The following is a 25,081-nucleotide window of genomic DNA, read 5'->3' as shown; positions in this document are numbered from 1 at the left end:
CACGATTAGTGTCCTTATAAGAGACACCAGAGCTCTTGCCTGCACGCGCTCGCTCTCGGCCATATGAGAACACAGCCAGAAGCTGGCCATCTGCAAGGCAGGAAGAGAACCAGGAACCAAACTGGCCAGTGCCTTGATCTTGGACTTCCCAACCTCCAGAACTGTGAGAAAATGGTACTTCTTACGGCAGCCCGAGCTAAGGCAATATAATACACCTCTATCCTCAAGAGACCTTCCAGTAACACTGCGGGGGGTCTGGCTTACACGAAACACATCCAGGAAGAAGCCGTCCTATCCAGTAAGCAGCAAATGATTTCTGGACTTAATTTTTGATGCCTCCATTCAAATACTGCTACAAAAATATGAGATGAGGTCGGCTTAACACGGTCTCTAATAATGACAATGAAGGCTATCCTGAACTCACCTCTGCTTCAGACACTCCTCCATCAACCCAAAAATATTCACGGCCCTCAGAACCCTCTTTTTTTCTTGCTTTAGCTTAAAGGAGATAAATAAGCATGAATTTAAAAGAAATTAAGCGAGCATTTTGCGACTCATCAGGCATAACCAAACGCCTTCTCCGGACTGGAGGGTTCTAACAGCTACTTCAGTTACAGAGCATTTTCTGATAAAAGGGTCTCCGCGGAATATCCTGAAATAGTGATATACTGAATCCTATCATATCAACTTGGAATAATTTCACTAACTGAAAATACTCCAAGACCCGAGGTATGTAAGGCTTAGCATTCAAAGAGTAACAAAACAATGTTTTAAAGATTGCTTTTCTAAAATTTTCAGCTACTAGTTGCTTGCCATTTGATTGTTTTCCTTCACTAGGCATTCTGCAGCAAACAGTAGAACACCAGAGCTCAAGAACGTTTTACACAGAAAAAAGCCTTAAGGTTGAGAACGTGTGACTCCTTTTCCTCTCTCCAAACTAGGAAGAGACGGCCATTTTTGAGAAACAAAACACTGAGGTCCCACTGTGGGACTCAGTCTGAGAATCGCTGCTTTGAGTAAGAGACTTCGGACAAGTAGTTATACCTACACATACAGAACGTTTGGGCCAAGGAATCTCCGACAAGTTCCAAAGTCTAAGAGGCACGATGATGCTCGGAACAAGAGAAACTTCTCGGACTCAGAGACAGAAAAGACAACGAACTCAGCGAGCCAACACGGCCGTTTTCCCACGGCTCCACTTACAATTCATCTTGAATGTTGTCCGTTAGTTTGAAGAGCTGCTCCTGCCCTTCGGCCTGGCTCTCAGAGTAGCGGGGAAGCAGCCCCTGGGGCCCGGTGCAGCAGCGCGGCTTCCGAACCCTCTGGGCTTGAGTCCTGCATGGGGAAAGGAACACCAAGCAGGGAGGTTAAGTGTGATGGTTCAAATGATCTCCCTTCCTCATCTGAAAGAAAAAGCACGATGTCACACAAGGCAGACTCCGAATTTAGCGACCGGAACTAAGCTGCAGCACCACCTGTGAATGCACTAGGAGGGAGCCGTTTGAGACTCCAGTTTTGCTGTTTATTTTTTAAAGATTTTATTTATTTATTTGAGAGTGAGAGCGAGAGAGCATGCGAACACAGAGGCAGAGGGAGGAGCAGACTCCCTGCTGAGCAGGGAGCCCGATGTGGGGCTCGAGCCCAGGACCCTGGGGCCATGACCTGAGCTGAAGGCAGATGCTTCACCGACTGAGCCACCCAGGCACCCTGAGACTCTAGTTTTTTCGAGAACCCTGTCTCTGCCATTTTCTGACTAGGCAACCATGGACAAGCGAGTTCGCTTCTTTAATGCCAGGGTCTAGTTTTCTCCGTAAAATGGGAGGACACGTTCCTCACAGGACGGCTCGTGGAGCCTGTGCTGGACAGGATGTGGGCTAGCTACCAGGGATGGCTCCTGTTGTTGTTATTACTGAGACTTGGGAAAACCCCGCTTTTCTAGGAATCTTTGGGAGAGGCGCCTCTGGACTTGCAAGGGCCAGGAAGAACAGTGAGGGAGCCTGGGCATCTAGGAAGCACATGTCAGGCTTCTGGACTTCTTTTAGGAGGAGCTCAGTGCCTGGGCACAGGGCGAGGGACACAGGAATCTCAGGAGGGCGAGGAGAGGCTCCATGGACTGGGCCCAGGCCACAGTCTGGGATTCTGCAGCGGCTGTAACTCATGCCACTCGGCTGTCGGTTGCCCAAAGGAATCTGCTTTGCCATGGCTTTCAGGGTAGGCTGATGTTGTCTTTTTCCACAAACCATATACAGGGTAATTGATAAGTACTTTTCGGTGTTTTCCTAGAAACAGGAGTCCATATTTGTCTTGGAAAGGCTGTGCATATTTCAGATGACTGATAAGAGTGTGCCGGGTCTGTCCTCGGCCTTGTACTCGCTGTACTTTTCATTATTTGTTCCTGGATTCCACTGAAGCAAAACACCCCTCTCTAGACACAGCTGACAGAGAGGAATAAGGCTTGAATCAGTGCATCAGAACCATGTACTAAAGGTAGTGTAGAGACTTACTTGCAAAGGCACCAAAGTGCCTGGGTGGGCAAACAGGGGTAGTAATATGGACAGAAACAGCCAGAAACTTGCCACAGGCCACGCACGCAATGAGGCAGTGGCGAAACTGGGACATTGCAAAGTGCTCCTGGACCCAGGTCAACACTCTGCTCTGGGCCATGGTGCATTAAGTCCCATACCTGGTTAATGTTTGATATGTGCTGGAGAGCCAGAAATCCAGTGATAAATTTTTAAAAGCTCAGGACTAAGGATGCCCTAGATACCACTAATTGAGCTCTTCAAGGGTGATGTAAGGAGACGGTCAAGAAGTTTCAATGGCCTGTACTACGGGAATGGGTAAAAAAACTTTATTTACATCATGTACTCACATAGTCTCCCACTACACATAGTCTCAATTTCTTCTGCAAGATTTAGGCCTTCTAAATATTGGCCTCAAGGTTTAGTTGGCTATTTACACGCTCATTGACTGAAGGTAGGGAGTGCAGTGTAAGGAGCTGCTGTAGGGCCACCGGTGGAGAAGCCGGTCAACTGCTGTTTGAGGGATGCTGGCCAATCACAGGGAAGGAGTGTGGTACCCTTTCCCAGGCAGCAAAGCCCTGCTCTGGTCGCCTTGCCCGTGAGACAACTCCTGTCATCCCAAGCCCTGCCCAGGGCAGGCTAATGAAGGGTCCTTTTCCCTACTATTCTGTCACCCGTGAAGTTCCTGGAAGAGGTTTGGGCTATTGGGGCAGAAGCCCAAAGTCCCCTCCAAGAGGAACATGACGGGGCCCGTTCCCCACAGCTTGTCAATGTAAGGTTTCATCCTGATGCTTCTCACCACATCTTCCCAATCCATTGGGAGGTCTGCGGGCTCAACATCCATATATACCCCCATTCCAACTACTTCTCCATCTCTATCATAACCAACAAACCATCTCCGGATTTGTAATGGATTATTACAATAGTCTTGTAATTTATCCTATTTCCCCCTCACCTGTTCTCCTCACAGCAACAAGAATAACGCTTTTAAAATACAAGTTAGATCAAGTTAGCCACATGTCCAAAACACATTTGCTTCACATCTCACTTAGATAAAACATTTGCTTAATTGCTTGGCACCCCATCTGGAACATTAGCTCCATGAAAAGGATTTTGTTTCATTCACTGCTATCCTGGGATCTAGAACAGTACTCGGTTCCTGGTTGAAAAACAATAAACATTAGTTGAGTAAATGAATGAATGCACTTGTTGGGGCGGGCAGCCATACGGGCCATTTTAGCCATGGAACTCAAAAGTAAAGGTGGTATACAAACTTTGGTGGAGAGTTTGAAGACCAGTGATTCTGAACCTTGGAGGTCAACAAAGTTAAGGCAAAATGTGAACCAGCTAGAGTCATATCTTCCTGAAAGAAAGGTCTAGGGTGTGTTTATTCAGCCACTGACCAAAACCAAGGAAGGGGCAGGAAGGCACAGTCATGAAATTAATGTCTTTGCTAACACATGTATTTTCCTTAAAAGAAACAATCTTTTCATTAGTACCCAAAGTGGGAACAGCCTGCTACCAATGAGAAGAAGACTTACAAAGAGTCCTAAATTCCTCTGGTGGGATCCAAAGAAGCCAGAAGGGTCAAGGAAAGGAGGCTTGTTTCTGGACCTGAGCTCCTAGAAATCACATCTTGTAACAACTATAGAATAGCTGAGAATGTAAGTAAGTGTGCCCCGTGTTAATTATCAAATAGTTGTCCGGTGTATACAGTTATTTCTTTACTCCATGGCATCCCTCAGGATCCTCCCCAAATTTCACTGACCCAACCTCACCTCCACTCCCAGCACATCTCTGAAGTAAACCATAAGCCCATCCAAACACCAGAGAACAGGAAAGTCAAGTAGCTCCCTAGTGGGTATACACTGCCTATCTGTTACGTTTCTTATCCATCTTCCTCAACAGGTTACAAAGTGTCTTCCCACTTCCAAGGTCCTCATTCTCTGACCAACTAACTATCAAGGGGAGGCTGGGCATAGCGTTCAGACACTGCTGACTGGAGGAGCTCACTGTGGCATTTAAGGCTCATTTTTCACATGGACATAGAAGAAAAAAGAGTTCAGCTTTGCCCTGGAAGGAAACAGTCTTCCCTTATAGCCTTATAACTCTAGGGGCTGCCAGAAGGGGTGGTTTAGAGATACTCTTACTAGGAGCACAAAGGGGTTAAAGGAATTCTTCCCAGAATTCCCTATTGCTTCATTGCTGTTGGTATCTGAAAAACTATCCTTTCTTCTCCAAAACTTACCTAAAATTTTAACTTCTAAAGCCCAAGTTGGAGGCTACAGGGTGTGTGTGTGTGCATGTGTGTGTGTGTGTGTGTGTGTGTGCACTTAAAGTCACTGTGTGAACAAATCTGGCACCAAACTTAATCAAATAATTATTTAAAAAATCCCATAAGCTAGTGTTTTCAAACCTCGTACGCCAGCAAAAACTTTAAGGTGATTTTCTCCAGTGCAGGCCACTGGGTGATGGAACTGTTTTCTCCACCTGTTGATGATGGCACTCTAAATTCAAATAACCCTTCGAAACCAGTGTGGCTGCAGGTAACAGCAACCATCTTTGTTCATCCTCTGTGACTCAGGAATGCGACGTGTCTATTTCTGAGTGACAGTTCTTTTTTTTTTTTTTTTTAAGATTTTATTTATTTATCTGACAGAGAGAGAGAGACTACCAGCGAGAGAGGGAACACAGGCAGGGGGAGTGGGAGAGGAAGAGGCAGGCTCTCAGCAGAGCAGGGAGTCTGATGCAGGGCTCGATCCCAGGACCCTGGGATCACGCCCTGAGCCGAAGGCAGACGCTTGAGGACTGAGTCACCCAGGCTCCCCTCTGAGTGAGTTCTTAAGTCACTTTCCTGTATTCATGTTCCCTGGAAGGAAAGGGCTCTATTCTCTTTTAAACTGGGCTTTAGGACTACGCTCATCATTATCCTCAGTTCAAGGCCCACTGTCATCATTGGTCTTTTTTTCCTTTATTTTAAATGGTATAATAAACATCTGTGAAACCACCATCCCCAACACAAAAATGCCGTCGTTGACCATAACCTGAATCTCTCTGTGTGGTCCTCTGCTGTTCCCTCCCCCCGCCCCCCACCTAAGACAGTCACTATTCTAAATCTTGTACTTATCATTCCTTTGCGTCTCTCCTTCCTGTAGTCTTACCACATTTCAACATATGCTCTGGTATAGTCTCATTATACTCTTTGGTTTTAGTTGTTTAAGCTTTTGAAAAAGGATGTCACTGCCTTTTTATGTTTGGGGACTTACTTCTTCTTCTTTTAAGTCATACTGCTAAGATTTAGCCATTCTTTTGTGTGCATCTATAATCCATTTATCGTACCTGCTTATTACTATCATTCCACTGTATGGATATACTATCATTCACCCGTTTTCCTGTTAATGGTACACAGGTTATTTCCAGGTTTTGCTATTACAAACAAGGCTGCTATGAACATTCCTGTTATTTGCTGGATCACCAGGCATGAATGTTCACCTAAGAAGACGATTTACTTTGTTTTCAAATTTATATCCCCACCAACAATGCATGTAAGAGAGCTTCGCAATCTATATTCTTTCCGACACTTGGTACTGTCTAGGACAGCATTGTCCAATAACATAGCCACTGGTCACGTATGGCTACTAAGCAACTGAAATATTGCTAGTGTGACCAAGGAACTGAATTTTTACTCATTTATTTATTTGGAACTGAATTTTTAAAATGTAATTTAAATTAATTTAAATTTAAACTGCATGTTAAGCAGTACTGGTCTAGATTCTCAAGTTTTTGCTGCTTGAATGGATATGAAATGGCATCCTGTTGTCCTTTTTAAGTTTTTTTTTAAGATTTTATGTATTTATTTGAGAGAGAGAGAGAGTGTGTGTGAGAGACAGCAGGAGTGGGGGAGGCAGAGGGAGAGGGAGAAGCAGACTCCCCGCTGAGCAGAGAGCCGGATGCGGGGCTGGATCCCAGGACCCGGAGATCATGACCTGAGAAAAAGGCAGATGCTCAACGAACTGAGCCACCCAGGAGCCCCTCTTGCTGTCTTCTCATCCCCATCTTTTCTTTTCAACCTAAAGGATGACGGTGCCCATTACAAGAAATGGAGTAGCTGTGGAGCCTTGCTTGCGGATGCTAGAGTCGAAGGGTCCACTTCTAAGGTACGCTGGCCCACCACTGTTGGACCATCCTCTGGCCTCCCCCGCTTGCCTTGCTCCCCGTCCCTTGATCACCTTCCCTGTCAGGATGTGCTGCTTCTTGGGCAGGGTCTCGGCACTACAGCCCTGGGGGTAATGGATCCTCCAGGACACGAGAGGTGGCAGAACTCCGCCCACTCACCTCTCATTAGTTGACAGCGTCTCTTACTAACACTTGACATAAAAGATGGTTTAAAACATGAGTCTGTTTAGTGCATATGCAGCAACTCTGCCTCCACAAACCTTTGTTTAGCCAAAGGTCTGTGGTGTATTTAATTGCTGCCAGCTGGGGGTTTGTCGGCCATTTTAAGCTCTCAGCTGCTGCGGTTTATAAATTTCACAGTGTATAGAAAGAAGCAGGCCTTCCAGTCAACCAGCTAATCCAAAATGTCAGCACCAAATGAACTTGAGCTTTGAACTCCATGAAAATGTCAGAGAGTCGGCGGCACGGCGCGGACGCCTCCCCCAGGGAAGGGGCTGCTGATACAGTGGCTGATACACAGCAGATATCCCCCCAGTGAGCGGGATCGATACAGAAGAGGTCTGCATCTGGCCACTGCTATCGGACATACACGGGAGGCCCCAAACCAAAGATGAGGATCATGAAAACAGTCCGTGTCATTTTCTTTAAGCAACAATAAATCCAAACAAGGTGACACGAGGAGATCTAACCAGTTCCACTTGGGTTGGTCTTGCCTTTCAGCCCGAGGGTCAACAGTTGGCCAGCCGTTATTTGTTCTTTGCTTATTTGATGAGTAACTATGTCATAGCTCTGTTAGCTGAAGACAGATGCTGTACACACAGGCCCATACCCCTGTACAGCTTAAGTTCAGCTATTAGTCGGTTGAGAAATTTCTCATGGCCAATGTCTATCAACCAAGGGAGGTTCAAAAACAATCAGTAAATGAGGAGAAAGCGTATGTGTCAAACATGTGACTTCCTAGTACAACAGAACGTGTATTTGCCTGATGATTGCCACCTTCCTCAGGGGCTGTGTGTACTGACCCCAACAGAGTGATGGATTGTGCCTGCATTTACTTTATGTGTGTGTCCAAGACTTTTGTTTTAATTAAATATCTTCCAGCTATATACTGTGCTCAACTGAGCACAAACAGTTAAGCTCAGAACAGAAGGTCAACTCAGACTATCTCTTCAAATACTGTTAATGGATGGCAGCTACAAGATACCAGGATTCTCGACTGAATGGTTCAACCAAACATTTGTCAGTTCTCTGAAAGGACTCAATAGTCTGTCTAAACAAGACTCTGCACTGGAGTGTACGAACTGGTTAAAACTGCCTCCGATACCCACTGTGGCAGACTGTCTGGAAGTTCAAGAAAGCCTGCCACACCATGAGTTCTATCTCATCCCTGACCTCTAGCCCTCTTGTCCCTACTGTCCCCACTTCCAAAGACTAAGTGGGAAAGCATTTTCCTCCACGGATTTTACTCCTTTCAGTGGAAACTGTAATCAGAGAAGATTCCACGAGAGGATGAAAGCCTCTAAAGTTTGGCTCAGTTTACATGAGAAATTCTTCCCCAGAGTTCCATGACAAACAGAAATCCACTTTCTAGAACCCACTCAGGGACAGCATTCAATCCACTGGTTTAATAATATCTGCTAAGCTCTGGCTGCACTAAACCTTGAACCCAGAAAATTGCACCAAATATTTGCTACGACAATTTGGATTTTGAGCACACGAAAAAATAGGTTGGGCAGAATGAAACCGAGGATCCAAACTAAGGCAGCCAGAAAAACGAGCTTGCTCAGAGCCTTCAGAGCCTTGCGTCTGCCTCTGCCCCCGTACCCCCACCCCATGTAACGACTCTTCCTGAGCTATCATGTGCATAGCCTAGCGCCAGGCCTTTGAGAAGACAGGGATGAATCAAGTTTCCAGGGACCCTGGTGGAGTCTAATGTAGAAGATAAACGAAAGCAAGCAATTCAGGGCGCCTGGGTGGCTCAGTCAACTAAGCGTCTGCCTTCAGCTCGGGTCACGATTCCAGGGTCCTGGGATCGAGCCCCACATCGGGTTCCCTGTTCAGTGGGGAGTCTGCTTCTCCCTCTCTCTCTGCCCCTCTCCCTCTGCCCCTCATCCATCACTTGTGCTCTCTCTCTCTCAAATAAATAAATAAAATCTTAAAAAAAAAAAAAAAAGAAAAGAAGAGCAAGCAATTCTAATGCAGCAGGGGGGCACCAGGGGAGAGGCCAGGCTCTGCGGCCAGGCTGCCTGGTTGGAACCCCAGTTCCACCACTTACAAACTGTGACCTAGGGCAAGTTGTATAACCTCTTGGAGCCTTGGTTTCCTCATCTGTAAAATGGGGATGATAATAATGAGGTTGTTGTGCAGAGTACCTTATGCATCTAAGCGCTTATAACAGTGCCTGGTATGTGATAGGCAATCAACGAAATGCTGCCTGTGATGGTGACAGCGACGAGGACGTGTCTGTGGAGAGTGCCACGGGTACGCAAGGCGGGCCCTTACCTAGCTTAGCCAGGATGCGCTGGCTAGGGTCCAACAGCCAATCTTTCTCGCTTAGTTTTCTTACTGGGGAAACTACTTCAGACAGAAATATTTCCCTTTTTCTTCTGCTTTCTTGTTAACATTCTACTTGCTTCTCTCTAGAGTTCTTAAGTCATATGTGTAACACACAAAATTCTCATTGTATTGTCACAACTGAAAAATGTGGGAAAGATGCTGATTCATGAAATCGTTAGCAATTATATTCCTATCGCTGTGAAGTTTTTAGTAATTTGACATCCTGCAGTGGGGACAACATTTCCTGGGCTGGGCTTTCTCCCATCAGTGGGATTCACACCTGACTTGTTTATAGGGGTCAAGGCTTCCTATAACCCAACACATGTTTTGGGGACCCCATGACACTGCAACTGTGACAGCTGGTAGGACTCATGCCAACAGATACGCCTACTGGGATTTAACCTCGAAGAACAACACTACTCAAAAATTTTTTTCTGAGGCCAACTAACTGCCTCGGTGGGGGTGGGGTGTGAGCCTACCTGTTCATGAGGGTGGGGGAGGGGCAAAGCCGGCTGGCTTCATTAAGAATTCCAATCAAGTGGATAATGTTATAGTGAGATTATGGCCTGATCACCTCGGATTTCCTAAAATGACTTTCTGTATGCATTCAGGGGTTGCTTTGCTTTTTTTTTTTTTTTTTTTTTTTTAACAGTAGACAGCTTATAAAGCGGTTTGCAACTTTCAACATCATTACAAAAACGAGGTATTTGACCAACACAAGCTTCGTTTGTGTTCTAAACACAGTGTTTTGAAATCAGAGTGCAGTGCTTACAGGAATCTCTCAAGCCACAGGCAAATTCCTTGCTAACCTGTCACCTCAAATGTCAATCCCAAGATACTTCACTTGGGCCAAAGCACACAATTCCTGGTAAACTTGATTTTGTGGCTCTTAAGTGCAAAGGCTAATGACAACAAGCCGATTAAACCAAATAAACCAGATCTTTTCAGACTGATTTCTGGCAAATGATTACTAGTTTCTTTCTTTTAATCTTTATATTATCTACCTTCTTCCAAAAGTTGATCTCTTTTAAGAGAGAGATGAAATTTAGGAGAATGGTGGTATAGAGAAGAACGGAAGGCTTTGGAAAAAGACAAACACAGACTGAAATCCCAGTCCATTCACTTATTAGCGGAGTGATCTTGAAGAAGTTACTAGACTGCTGGCAGACTGTTTATCAATAAATGGGAATATGATACTTGCCTGGTTGGTTGATAATGCTGAGATAATGAATATATGAAAAGTACACAGTACCATGTCTGGCACACAGTAGGTACTCATAAAAGCTGTCTCCCTCTCCCCTACCCTTATTCAGAATTCTTGGGTCTTCAATCAATGGAAAATACCAAAATGCACAACTTGAAAAGTTTAAGCCTGAAAAACTACGGAAACATGATTTACTGAACATGTACGAATGTCCCAGAAGCAGTACATCGAATGTTCAGAGGCACAGGTACCTGAGTGTTCACCCACCTGGTCCATCCCATCCATCCCGTGTGCTTAGCGACTGTCCTTAAAGAGCTGGAGCTAAGCCACCTCGCAGCTCATTAAATTACACCAAATGGCAAATTCTGACAACTGGAATCGGGAGTTTTAGAACACTGCCATTCATAAAATTCATCATAACAGAGATTTTTTTAAAGATAGTTTTAGTGGCAGAACCCTTTCCCTAAATGACATTTGTAAGATAACCTGATACACCTGCAAACGGAGCTGCCCTGAAGAGGGGCTGGGGATGCACCCTCAGTATCATCGCCCACCCCCTGCCCGCGGCCTCCCCCGTGACCACGGCAGAGCAGGTATGCGGTGCTGCAGCCCACCAAGAGGCTGCTGGTGATTTGTTTGTTTGCTTGTTTCAAGACCTCCCATTCATCCAGGCTGGAAGTTCTATACCATCTTCTACCATCAGGCAGAGTGTGGGGGAGGGGGAGGGTGGAAAAGGAGAAAAAGGGAACGGAAGAAGATGCCTCAAAAACGGACCAGACACAAGATTAACTAACAACTGTCACGAGAATCCAAGTTGACCCGTAGCTTCCACAGTCCTGGGGATAAGCAGGCTCTGCTTCAGGCCCTGAGCTTAGCCTGGAGGCGGCAGAGGGTCACACTGAGACCCTGGAAGGATGACACCCCATCTTTGCAGCCACCAACCTCTTCCAGGGAGGGGGGCTCGCATTCTGAAGCCAGCCGTGGCCCGGAGCGCGAGCGAAGTGTTGAGCAGAAGCGACGTGGAACCCGAGTTTTCTGTGTGTCTTACGCACTGTTGTTCCACAGCGCCCAGTACAGTTCCTGGCACAGGCAGAGTCAATAACTGGACAGACCGACGGTCACAAGACTGCACCAGCACCGGCGGCAGGAGGGCTGGAGCTGCTGCTGCCACACCCGTGGGAGCGGGGGACGGGGGGGGGCAGTCTAAGCCCAAGAAAGGCGGGGACTTGGTGACAACCCAGGAACCCCTGGAGCACAGGCATTCGGGTCGTTCTTCCGTGGGGGCACGCCAGAAAGTTACTGCCTCGGTGGCGTTCTCCCAGGGAGCCACTGGATGGCTGCCTGGTGGCCTTGGGGGACCGCGCACCGTCTGCACTTCTCCAGCACAGGAAAAGAGTGGGGCCTGGTACTCCGGAAGCTGCTCAGAGGCCCAGGCTCATCCAGCCTCGACACTCCGTGCTGACACAGCTCAGAACCTTCCGACCAAGGTGACCGATTCTCTGCACTAGCTCTCGTTCCAAGGAGAGCTCTCTTCACAGGCTTTTTAATGTATGGCTTTCATGAGCTCAGTCCCAAGTTTTAGTCTCTTTTGACCTAGAAGCAGAAAGGAATCGACCCATCCATCACCGACTCCTTTTCATCTTCCTGNTGCTGACCAGCTGGTGCTTTTCTATTGTTGGTCATCAAACTGACCCCGCGGCTGGGCTTTCTCAGAAGCCTCTAGTCAGATCTGCCCCCTCTACCAACAAGAGATGGCACCTTCTCTTTGAACTTGTGTCCGACTGGCTCTGGCCCATCATTCCAATGGCCTCAAGAGTATCTTGGATTTTTCAGGCAAAAGAAGAGATTTTTCTTTATTCTGGCTCTTTCCACAGTGGGTGGGTATAGAGCCAGAGCAGGAATAAGGCAAGGAGAACATTCACGTGTCTGAGTGGGGAGTGAGTCTTCCAAGGTGTCCTTTCTCTTTGGACAGGAAGGAAGCAGGACACAGGCTGGCAGCTCCATGATACCCTTCGGGGCCTTGACAAAAGCTTCGTGTCTGCCTGGTGCCATGACGTTCAAGTCGGTGACAAAAGACTGCTCTTCATTTGGTGATAAGAAGGTCACGCTGCCTTATAATTAAGTGCTGCCAGTGTGAACATGAATGGGACTGACTGCCACAGTCCATCAACCCTTGGCAAACTGGTTTGTTTGGTCTGGACAGCAAACAACATTCCACACTACTGGATTTTTTTTTCTCCCAGATCCCCTGCGGCCCCATCACCCCCCAAACCTTTTTTAAAAAATTACAATCTGTTCTGCTGTCTCAAGTTACATTCTGTAAATAATAAGCAACACTGATGAAATGCAAAAAGCTGAAAATTTGTAAAGCAGAAAGATCTGCAGTGTGTCCACATCTGTGTCACATTAAACGTTGCACTCAACAGATCTGTGGATTCCTGTCTAATCAGCGCACGAAGGTGACGTGGGCCAGAAGGGCTCTTGTGCCACAGGCCACAGCAGGGCTGAGGGCCACCGGAGGCAGGCAGGGAGGGGCAGGAGCTGGCACCAGGAGTCGGGTGTGCCAAGCTCACAATGTGGATGACACAGGGCTGTCGGCGGCCTGGGTTTTGGCACATGTGCGTTAGAGACGGCTGTGGTTAGGTCATGGGGGAACAAGCCCTTGGACCCCTCCTCCACAGTCCTCAATGCCACTGAAGCTAGGCCCGTGGTGGTTAACCTAAATAACATGTTTTGATGACAAAATGTCTCATTTGAAGGAGTTGGCTCCATATACATTAAAATGACTACAAAATAAAAATAGAACAGAAGGAAACCAATTAATGTCCATTTGGTAAAATGCTTAGAGGCTACCAGGGATGAATTTGTTATGCCAGGCAAAATCCGACCCCATCTTTATTTCTTAAGCATCTCTCTCTCTCTCTCTCTCACACACACACACACGTACATGCAAGCATAAGCACAGCCACTCATATTTCCATTTAAGAAAAACTGGCACAGCATGAGAGAGAAATTGGCATGTTTTAAACTTGTGGCATCGTGTTGAGTCCCTGAGTGATTATAAGGCTCCATGTTGGAAAAAACCAGATTCAGACTCAACAACGAGCCTTTACACAGAGGAGCACAAAGAGCCTCTAAGGATACTCCAGGGAAAAACTTAGTGTACTGCCACCTCAACCAGCTCTCTTACCTCCTTATTTTCCCCATCAACCTTACGTGAGAGACACCAGAACGAAGACGGCTGGGCCGCCACGGTCCACACTGTGTCCCCACAGCTGCATTTACTGTGCTGACTATACACGGGGCACGCTCATCTCACAACATTCTTATAGGAAGTTTTTAAACTAGTATTCCATTTCATGGAGGAGGAAATCGTGCCTTACAGAGATTATCAAGATTGCTCAAGGCCATTCAGTTGGTAAGTGGCAAAGTCAAACTTGATCTTGGGTCTTTCTGATTCCCTTGGACTCAGTAAACTTATAATCAGTATAAGTGCTCAAGAAAATCTCTTTAGTAAATACTCTGACCCATCACTGTATCGAACATTCTGGAGATCCTAGAGGGATAGCAATGAAGGCAGAAGCCTAACCTTAGGAAGCTTATAGTTCAGTTAGGAAGGTAAGACTGACTTTCTTGAAATGGGTGGGGAAGAAACCTAGAAAATGCATCTGTGATGAGACTGCTAGGAGGTCTGGCACCACACAGACAGAGGGCTGCCCGGGAAGGCCTGGCTTCAAGGAGGGTCCTGCCTACAGGAAGGGTAAGATTTTTATTAAGACAATAAGTTATAGCATCAGTACTAACCTGCCAAGTTTTACAACAGAATTTAGTGCTAATCAAATAGGGAGAAATCGGAGGAAAAAAACAACAAGATAAAAGCCGGCTAACAGACCACAGCGCATAAAATCCTAAAACATGTGATTGAAGCCTCATTCTCAATGCTAAAACAACCGACTGAAGAACTGGGAGCGGTGACAGCTCTCCTTTCGTAAAGTGAAGGTGCAGACGTTAACTTACAGGGAGTCACACAGTGACTAATCTAAATTTCATTAATATTTGGAAGAAAGATATGTACTAATATGGATGAGAGATGGATTAAATGACAACTACTGGAAGGGTCGGGCCAAGACAGGAGGGTAGGAGACAAAGCCAAACACTAAAAAGGGAGACAAACTCTGATCTCGAGGGCTGTAGAAGGGGTTAAACGGCGAGGAATACGCAAAGGGAATTCATAAAACAAGAAATCCAAATGGCCAACGGAAGTAGGAAAAGATGCTTCCACACTCCTAATTATCGAAGAAACGCACGCAGTAACATGGAAACGTTCATTCTCTCGGATCAGGTCGGCGTGGACTTAAAAGAACCACAATGCCTTGCTCTCAGTGTAGGATTTACTTCATAAAACTCTTGGCTGGCATTTGAACGGGTGAATAGCCAGGGCTGGCAGAGGGTTGGAGAAATGGGTCCTCTCAAGCACTGTGGGTGGGAGCACAAAACGTTTCAACTTCCTAGAAGGCAATGGTCATGCGTTTCAAAATAGGGAAGTGTATTATATGCAATTTAATATTACATAAATGTTAAAAATGATGATTTACTTCTGGAATGGAAGGATGTTCCAGGGTCACTGTTGAGTGAACAAGGCCTGTGCTCCTGTCTGTGTAAAATCATATACACACACATGCATGTGCTCACACATACACACGTGCACACAGAAATATCTGCCAGGCTGGGGATTATCAATGGCCTTCTGGGCATTATCAATGGCCACTGCAACTGAGTTCTTTTTCCTTCCTTCTTTAAAATGGGACTGAGAGTTTCTATCTCACTGGTTTGCTATGAGGAGGTAACTTGCACAAGGTCCTCGGAACAGTGTCTACGCACTGTAAGTGCTCGTGTATCGCTTGAATTTTCACAACAGCTCACCTTTGTACATATTTTTAAACTCAAACAACAGAACTATTCTTTTAGAAGATGATTCAGGGTGCAGTGAGGTACAAACACCAAAACGTCTAAAGCACACTTAAAGAGCAAAGCATGAGTGAGTTCAAATTTCTATCATCACACACTGTACACAAGCATGGGCTGGATGCAGGCTGGAAAAGGAGTCGGAATAGCCAGGCTTCATTTGGAATGACTTTCGTCCGGATAAGGGGCAGACCGAGCAGAGTTTCTCAAGAGGAGGGGGACAATGACTTGACCACTACTATCCTCGCTACTTCCTTCAAGACTGGGAGGCACCGCCTGACCCTATGCTGGATGGTGGCGAGAGCCGCTGGTGTTGCTTTTGGGAACCCCAGGGTCCTCTGCAGGAGGCCTCCTTCCCAGCCCATCTGACTGACTTTTCCAGCCCTATCTTGCTTTTTGACCTTGAAGAGCAGAGCGAGGGCTTCTCTTGCTCACAGCAAGTGGCCAGCTCGGAGCGACATGCCCTGACGGCTGAGTGGGAGGTGGTGGCCAGGGCCAGGGCCCAGGTGCTCACAGCACTCTCCCTGAACAGCCCCGTGAGGCCAGTCAGGGGCTGCAGAAGGGGCACTCTAAGAATGGGTGCACGAGCACGCTGCCTCCCAGCTTGCCCGGAATTCCCTGCCTGCTAACACAGGGAGAGAGAACATCTGGAACTGGTTTTGAGGCTCTCCAGCTGCAGAGCCACTAGAGTGAAGTTCGGGTTTCACTGGAAATTGCATTTCAGGGGCTTATAGACTGTCCTTTCTGATTCTCATCAGGGTGAAGTACAACCTAGAAGACAAGCCGGTTCACAGACCAAATCAGTTTTGCTTTGAAATGTTCTCCTTTCCCCATCCCCCTTTGAAAGCAGAATTAATGGTCCAGGTGGTGAGAATTCAAAAAATGAAAGAAAGGGGCGTGGGGTCATCTCAGGTGCATTTCTATGCTTTCATAAAAACCTGACGCAGCCCCTGGGTCAGAGTCGACACCAAACCTTCAGAGCGCCTTGTCCTCCTAGGAACAAGAACCAACAAGACTGAACCCATGTGAATTGTCGGTCGGGGGCTTGCCTCTACAGGACTAGAAACAATGTGGACTCAAAAATGTGTTAGAGCTTGTTGGGAGCCAACGAGGCAGCGGGGAAAGATGATAGATCCTTTCAGACAGAGGGGTTAGCAGAACAAAGTCTTCTCAGATCTGGTCCAGCCCACCCCACCACGAGCTTTCGGCAAGTGGCCTCCCTGGGCACTGGGACACATGCTTGTGGGAAGCATAGACCCATCTACAGTCGGCACCAGCCTCTCTGTCTGAGCCTCACTGCGCCTCTGCGAAAAAGCAGGTACCTCTGGGAATCTGCCCAGAGCAGAGGTGACGGCACCTCTCCCTACTCCGCCCACGGCAAATACAAAAACTTCTGTTCTAGCCTCTCCTGCCAGCTGAGGGTTGGTTTCTCCCTCTGGACCTCGAGGTGGAGGCAGATCAGGAGAGTAGGCATGGGCTTTCCAAAGAGCAAGCTCCCTGGGGTGGAGAGAAGCAGGCAGGTCTGGGACAACCCTGACACAGACAAAGGAGGGTGAGTCACACATAAACCAAGAGGTGACTCTTTGGCTGCGTTTCATCGTTCCCCTTCCACAGGATCACTAGGATGCAAAAAGCTCGGACCAGACTGCCTTCTGCATGGAACAAAAGGCACTGACACTCTCTAATACTGTCTTAAAATCTTTGCAGATAAGAATCTCTGTAAATCCCAGTTAGTGGATCATCTGGCCACCTCATGGCATCTTCAGCCATTGTTACACTGAACAAAAGCAATTTTAAAAAGCAGAATTTCTTCCTACAATTTAACCGCTCAGTACTCCCTTAGCATTTCTCTCTGCATACTTCAAAAGGTACAGCATAGCTCCTTGAGGCCAAACGCATTCAAATATGTGACAAAGAGAACCTCCAAACAGGTGTTCAATGAAGAGACATCTAGTAGCAAGGCCTGNTGAACTTTGGGTTTAGCAATCATTAAGTGGAGTCCACACCATAAGTTAGTTCCACCCAGGCTTTTGAAGCACCTTGACCGAGAAGCATGACCAAAGAGAACCCAATGACCTCAGGGCAGGCCAGCCATTCAGGGGCTTCTCCTACCCCTAAAAGCATTTTTTTTCAGGCCCCATAGCATCAAAGTAAGCAGAAGCTATCCTTGGCCACAAAAAGGAGGTTATAGCCTGCTGAGCACATACTACTCGAACAGTCTCCTTCCAAGGCTTCCTGTGTAGCAGCTGGAATTCCCAGGTGACCAGCTGGTGAAAACAGCTTTTGCTGGATGGCAGAGCAAGGATAACGTGGAGCCAGGATGTAGCAGCGCTGGTTTGTGAAACTGACAAATCCCGCATGGGAAGGCTGCAGTGGTCTCTCTGCAGTGGTGCGGTGGTGGCGGTGGGGGGACGGGGCGCGGGGGGATGGGGGGAGGAAGGACCTGGGACAGCTCCTAGAGACGAAGTTCAGTGACCAGGTTCTCCAGGCACGGGCACTGGAAGGTGAGGGTCTCCCACGGGCCTCTCACACGGTCTCGGGGTTAAGCTGGTAGGGGGGTAATGAATGTGATAAGCATCCTTCACATCATGAGATCCAAAGTTTATAGAAACTATACCCCCTCACACACACACACCCTGTTCCCCCAACAACTGCACTGGCATCTTCTCCCGTATCTTCTGGGTCAGAGGCAGATACCCTATTCCCACACTCCATATCCATGTCCAAGAATCGAAAGGAAGTAGATCATGAGACCTGGTAAGAAGCCTCAGATTTAAATCCATGAGGTCTTGATGGGAGAGACCAAGGGATGATCCAGAAGGAGCACAGAAGTTAGGAATGTGTGCTCTGCGTTTAGACTGCCAGGGTTCAAATTCTGGTTCCCTCTCACTACCTTTGCGATCTTAGACCAGTCACGTAACCTCTCTGTGCCTCGTTGTTTCTCACCTGTAAAATGGGGAAAATAAAATGCCCACCTCACCGGCTTGCTGTGCAAATGAAACAGTACTGACAGTAATATATAAAAATAAAATGCTTAGAACAGTGTTTGGCACGCGTAAGCGTTCAGTATCTGGAACACCGTCGGCCGGGACACGGGTATCCACTTCCGAGGCCTTGTCCCTTGCAGACAAGGGCTCTGGAAATGACAGGAATGTATGTCTTGCTGGAAGGTGTGGACATAGGACATGTAGGCCCCCAGTCTGGCCAAAGGATGGACAGTACTAAACTACTCCCTTAACCCACCATTTTCCTAGGGTCCTCGGAACACAGACCACGCTTTCCTCCTCGCTACTTACACCTGAAGCCTCGTCTGTCTTCCATTTACTCTGTGCAGCATTACTGCGAAAACCCAGGCGTCTCCAGGCCTGGCTTGATGGCACCCCCCGCTCCCCCATGCCCTCCCTGGTGGCCTGTCTGTGACAGTCAGCACCCTGGCCTCACAGGCCATCCTACAGGACAGCCTTCCACCTGCTCTGTGTCTGCATTCGGGCTCAGCTCTGGAAAGCCCGAAAGTAAGGCGACTCCCAGCCTTCGAGGAGGATGCATGGCAAGGATGGGAGACAGAATCACCGCGCATCTCAGCAGCTCGAGGAGCACGCTCTGCCGTCGGCGTCCAACCACCCCCGCCGCCAGCACAGGCTCCTCGGAGACGGGTCGGTTTCCTGTGGTGTCAGCCCCACTTCCTTCGGCAACATTATACTGCAAACAGAGAGCTACTTTGAATAAAGCACTATGGTGTCCCGTTTCTGGCCAGGGGGGCGGAGGTAGACTGCTTCGCTTCTCCAGAGGGAAACCCTCTCTAGACAGCGTTTCTTCCCTCTCCCCAGTCCTGAAAAGCTCTGTTTGAAGAAAAGAAACGTGCTGGCTTTCCTTTATGACCTCAGATGGGCAAGTTCTGAATGGCAGCTGGGTCTATTACACGCGGTGTGAGAGGGTTAAACAGGACAGCCGCCTCAACTCCTTATAAACGTTTGCCCTGTGGACATGTACTCGTTGGCGGCAGTACAAGACTCGAGCTGTGTTACACGCCTTAACGATATGGTTCAACTGTCGGTCAGGCTTGGGCCTGGCACTGGGCCAGACCGCAATCAATGGGACACAGAACCTCCCCCTTTCAGATCATCACGAAGGCTCATATTATCTCCTTTTCGTCGTGCTGGTTAAATTTATGGAGCAGAACCCTGAAGCCGCATTCCTTGGCCTGGGCCGGCCCACGCGGCCCTCCTTCCCTTTGTTCGGTACTGTAAGCGAGCCGTGCTTTGCAGGACTGCAGGGTTGTTAGTTCAGGCACTGACTGTTTGCTCATGACTGAAATGAAAGAGTTCAGTGGAAGGGCAAAAGGACAGCCCAAGTGTAAAACCCCATCCCAGCAGGCCCTGGGCCCTACATATAGGCCCGGAGCTGCTCCTGAACGTACGACTGCACTTTGTTCTCACGAAAGCAAAATCTTCAGTCTGATCCCTGCCCAGCAGTCTACGAAACAGCAATTGGGTCTTCCTGGGGAGCACCTCCCGGCCAGTGTGTGAATTTGGGGGTACTGTGGGGGCAAGCCTGCCTTTCACAGAGCCGAGACATTAAAAGGAGTCACAGTCCACCACCCTACTCCAGTCTTCCATGGTCCCGCAGGGAAAGGGATGGGATGGGACTGCAAACACTGACTAGTAGCTGGTCTTTGTTGGAATATTAATACAGGAAGAAGTAAACTCCTTTTCCAGTCCTGGGCTACGAGGCTGGGGTGCGCAGAAGGGAGGCCAGCACGGGGGACCCAGTCTCAAGGAATCGAACAGGAGAAGGTCCCGTGCATCTGCCCTCCCGGGTCTGCCCACGTGCTCTGTCCCGGATCTTCAGCATCTCTGATTAGTGTACAAAGGGTTGAACAATCAGCCCGATGGGCAGGCCTTCACTTCAGTTTGAGAGTTCAAGCCAAGAGGAGAGTACTCCCGGCATAGCTCCGGAAGGGCACCTGTGCAGCTCACTCCCGAGCATGCCATCTGACGGCCGGAGAGGGGGTCAAGCCAGAGCTGAATCCAGGCTCTCCGAGCGGTGAGCTGTGAGTCCACGTTCATCAGGTGAGCCAGCACGGTTTGTCATCTGTTATGCCTCAGTGGGTCCTCCTCTACATGAGGCTACTGGGAGTCTGGAATGATGATCAGAACTCTTCTAACCAAAGTCTAACCATAATAGAGCAAGAAGAAGTAAGAGGAACAGAGGGCGGGAAAAAAAAAAAAAAAACCCAAGCTAAAAACTAAACCAAAGACATGCGGAGAGGACCAGGTAGGAAAGCCTCTGAGGGGAGTCGCTGCTGGCTTTAGAAGTGCTTTCCTGCCAGTCTGGTCTTTTGGCCACTGTTGTGCAGTACTAGCCTAGGGCCCAAGCTTGCTTAGAAATAAAACCAGAAATCCCACGCTAGCGACAACATGCACTTCATCGATGGCGTCTAGCGAGGCCAGTGGTCTGCTTCAAGTGAGGGCCGGGTCCAATGTGAAGGTGAAAGTGGTGCTTCCTGACTGGAGCTAACCATGTATTTATTTCTGAATGAACCGTACACACATTTTTGTGTTTTCCTCAAAGGTTTCCTTAGCCACTGTGCTGATGTTTCGAGACGAGCTAATGAGTCTGTCATTCCAAAGCCCAAAGCACCTATTTTGGGTAGACAGGAGGTGCCATGGAATGAATGGATCACAGAAAATTGTCTCTAGCTATTGAGAATTCCTGTATCTATGGCCCTTCTTCCACTGTATACTATTTGTTCTGGGTTTGTAAGAAATAAAGGTTAGAGAGAACTACTTAAATCAGGAAAGAGAAAGGGCAAGAAAAAGTTAGGTTGGCCAATTTAGGAAATTCTCCAGAAAAATGTGTAATCCATTCAATCTGTCTCTGGTTATTCACATATGAGTTCAGGGTTCAATGAAGTCTTCAGTCATAACAACAGCTCGCCTCTCCCAGGGCAGTCAGCAAAGCACCTGCACACGCCCACATCATGGCACAGGTGACCTCAAAACTCACAAATGAAGCCAGTCCCCACTGAGTGTCGGGTGAGTAACAGGTCTTCTGAAGGCTCACTTTGGCTCATCGTGAGCCCAGATACACAAAGATGCCCTGATATATTAAAATTTGGAAAAGCTCACCACTGAGAATGAAACTCTCTTATGGACCAAGACAGACTTTGAGAGCCGACACACCGTGACCTGGATGCCCCCACTTCCTGCGGGACTTTACCTCAGGGTCATTTGGATGACGATATCTGGGGACATACAATCATAAGTAACCAAAGAGGCCCGACTCCAAAAATGCAGGCACGCGGGTTGCTCATAAGAAGGATGCAGCGGCGGCCACCACATGAGGCCAGAGCCGCCGTCGGTAGACTCACTGCTGTGCACACTTGTCTCCTACATGTTTTCTGGACCCCCTTCTCCATGCGCTCCGGGGCCCTGCTATTTACTCTAGCATTGTGGGTAGGGCACATCCATTCTTGATGCAAAATGGTCTCCAGCAAGAGCTTTTTTTTAAACACTGATTTCTTGGGCATCAGCTCAAAGAAGCTATGTCACATTCAAGTACCTCTACAATGACTGAGTATGTGGGGAGCACTCTGTGTACGAGGGTTTGCCCGGATGTTATATTTTATGTAGGCTGTCCTCACACGCTGCCCTCGTGTGTCTGGGGCCACTTTAGTGTTCCCAGAGGTGAAATCGGAGGGAGGGCTGAAGCAGTGACAGGGCAGGCATGGCCACAGATTCAACCCCGCGGGGGATTAGATGTAACCAACCTAAATGGTGCTAAGCCCAGCTGGGGTTCAGGCTAGGGCCAAGGGTTGTTCGGGAATATTTTAGGTACGACACCGCCTCAGATTAACCTAATGCCTTTTTATTTTTAGAAAATATTATCAAGCTTTCATACGTCCTGCCTGGGCTCCTTCTGCATCCCAATGCCTAGCTTCCTCCGTGATGGTGAAGCCAGCCCTGTCTGCGCCATTCCTCAGGGAGCTCCCGCCTCAGCCAGGCAGACATGACCAGGCTCCCTCCAAAGTGGGGAGGCTGACCTGAGGAGGGGACAAAAGGCTGCTGGCACAAGACCACAAGGCAGAGGGATGTCAGGGCTGAATTCAGGGTTCTGGTCTCACGATTTACGACCCTGTCCTCTTGCCAAGAGGCCACGTAGCCTCCAATACCCAAAGGGAACATCCAGATAGGTTATTTTGATCGTAGAGACTTGAGTCAAGGAGGAACTGATCCTACACTGTCAGATTAAAAGAATGTGAACTGCTGTCACTTCAACACAATAAATCAGAATGTTCCATGCTACTCTGTCAGCACCACCACTGCACTTTGGGACTAAGAATAAAATCTTGTGACTCTTATCCCCAAAATGAAAAAAACAACAACCAAAAACCTGTGGCATATGAGGATTCAGTAAAAGTTGAAAAAGAAACAAATCTGCTGCTGGCGCACTTTGCACATCTCCTACGGTCTGTAGGAGTCTAAGTCCCACAAGAATTGCGGAGCCCGGACACCACTCCCCCACGAGCTGCCTCCCTCGCCCCTCAACACCCCGGATCTCCCAGGAAGAGCTAAAGGCAACAGGAGCTACACTTCCGGGAACAGGACAAATGGGAAGGTGTGCTCTGAAATGAATTCCAAAGTGGACATTTATAATCTAGAGGAAGCCCATTTTCAAAGGCTCAGAGCTTTGCAATAACTCAGAGTTCTCTCTCCCTTCCCTTACGCGGAAGCCACGAGATAAAGTGTGCACGATGAAAGCCACGCTTCCAAGAGCCCATCGCATCTACCCAGAAATGAACACGAGTTTTTCCTTTTCAACCCTAGCCCTGACCCCAAGAGCATTTTTTTGCTTGTTTAACAGACCTAGGGGACCCCGACCTCCACGATAACATTGCTGGGAGGCCGTCCTGGCGGGACTCACACAGATAAGCCCGCAATGGTTCCAACGGCCCCACCGAAGGGGGATCTGCTTCTACAGTTCAAAACCCTTCCACAGAACTCCGCAGTGGACTGTCATGCGTCTGGAAAATATAACTGTTTTTGAGGAATGCTTTCCAAACCACGTAATGCTTTTAAAGCTGTTTGTTTATCAAAAAAACTGGATGAGCAACAGTGGCCTGAAACCGTCTGTCAGCTGTCACAGGGTCGCATGCCCCGTCCCAATTTCCGTAAGCACTCCATCATTCCCGGGCGTCCCAGCCTCAGCAGACAACAGATGCCAATGTTTGGAGACATTCGCTACATAACTTTTACCCGACAAACCTGGCTCCAGGACAGATTTCCATGTCACGTGGGGCTTCTGGCTGAACTCTGCTCGAACCCAGCGGCGTATCATTTACAGCAGACACTAACAATAGTTTGGGATCACCTGCTCTTCACAAGTGGGTTCAGAGCGAGTTCGTGGCCTCTGCGCACCTTTTTCAAAGGGGTTGTTGTACACAAAGGCTGAGAGCCCAGGTGAGTTCTCCCACCCAGCAACTGCAACCCCGTGACCAGCACCGGTGTGCGGGCCTGACTTTAACTGTCTAGTCTGTGTGAAGAAAGAGGATAGGAGGGACAGAAAGCCAACACAGCATGTGAACTTGGTGTCGTAGACTAGAGCAAGCGGTCAGTGTGTCTTCAGGGACAAGGTGTGAGTGAGCGGTGAGGACATAATCCCTGTTTGACTTATGCTCAATACATATGCAGAAAGAATCCGGGCCCCGACGCCATTTCTTGAGCCCTAACTACACGCCCCGCACCAGACTAAGTGCTTAACGCCCAACGCGCCCCCTAATCCACGTGAGCACCCACGGAGGCAGCCACTGCTGACCCCACTCCACAGGAGCGAGAGGACTGTCACCTCAGAGATGGGGAGGGAGAGACTTGCTCCAGGCCAGAGCTGACAAACAGCAGTGCCATGACTCAGATCCAGGGCTGTCTGCCTCCCACAGGCCCTCCGACCTTGTTTTACAGATGTGGGGAGCAAAGAGTGTTGCGGGAACCCCTTCCTGATTCCTGCAAACACTTGGTTTCTTCTCACGCTGACTATCACAGTGCTACTTCCCATTTCTTCTCCAGAACCGGGGAAGATCTGTGATTTTATGTTCTTTCCACATCTCTTTCTGAAACGAGCGCTTCTCTTTGAAGAAAGACCTCTTGCCCTTGGAGTGTCAAGATAAGAAAACTTTCAGCAACTTCCCTTGGAAAGTACAAAACACCCATCAGCACCCAGGATCTAAGTACAGTCGCTCACCAGCTGCCGGCCCCTCTGAATAGCTTTTATGGTTCCATGAGGGCTGGTGACAGGGCCATGTCACTGCCATGGGGTGTGCTATTTCTTTCATGTCCCTGGGATCTGACAAGAGCCTTCTACAACCTGTTTCTTTACAACACACAGAATGAGAGATTAAAGACCAAGACCAGACTTAGAGCTGGGGTCGGGAGTAGCAACGACTTCTCACCAGACGGCATTCTAAACCTTCCTGGGAAGGAAGGGCCGCTGACCGCCCAAGCAGACATTGTTCAGAAGTTGCTGTGGTGATTAAATGAGATAATACACATAAAGTCCCTAGAACAATTCCTGCATCATAGCAAAGGTCAGAAATCGTCAGCAATAATGTTATTATTTAATTTCTTACTACCACCAAACTTAAAGAATGTTTTAGCCGAAATAA

At 48.1% G+C, this 25,081-nt stretch overlaps 1 protein-coding gene across 1 annotated transcript in view; it reads right to left on the bottom strand.

Moving 5' to 3' along the window:
• VPS13D (vacuolar protein sorting 13 homolog D) overlaps nucleotides 1-25,081 on the bottom strand; it is a 260,740-nt gene that overhangs the window by 31,100 nt on the left and 204,559 nt on the right. Inside the window, exon 67 of the mRNA XM_040645796.1 lies at nucleotides 1,204-1,335. Coding sequence (XP_040501730.1) covers nucleotides 1,204-1,335 — 132 coding nt within the window. The remainder of the gene's footprint in view (nucleotides 1-1,203; nucleotides 1,336-25,081) is intronic.

This window comes from Ursus maritimus, unplaced genomic scaffold, assembly GCF_017311325.1.
Source record: "Ursus maritimus isolate PB19 unplaced genomic scaffold, ASM1731132v1 scaffold_32, whole genome shotgun sequence".
Classification (NCBI taxonomy): Eukaryota; Metazoa; Chordata; class Mammalia; order Carnivora; family Ursidae; genus Ursus; species Ursus maritimus.
The sequence above is the reverse complement of the archived record's forward strand: the minus strand, read 5'-3'. Positions and strand labels throughout refer to the sequence as shown.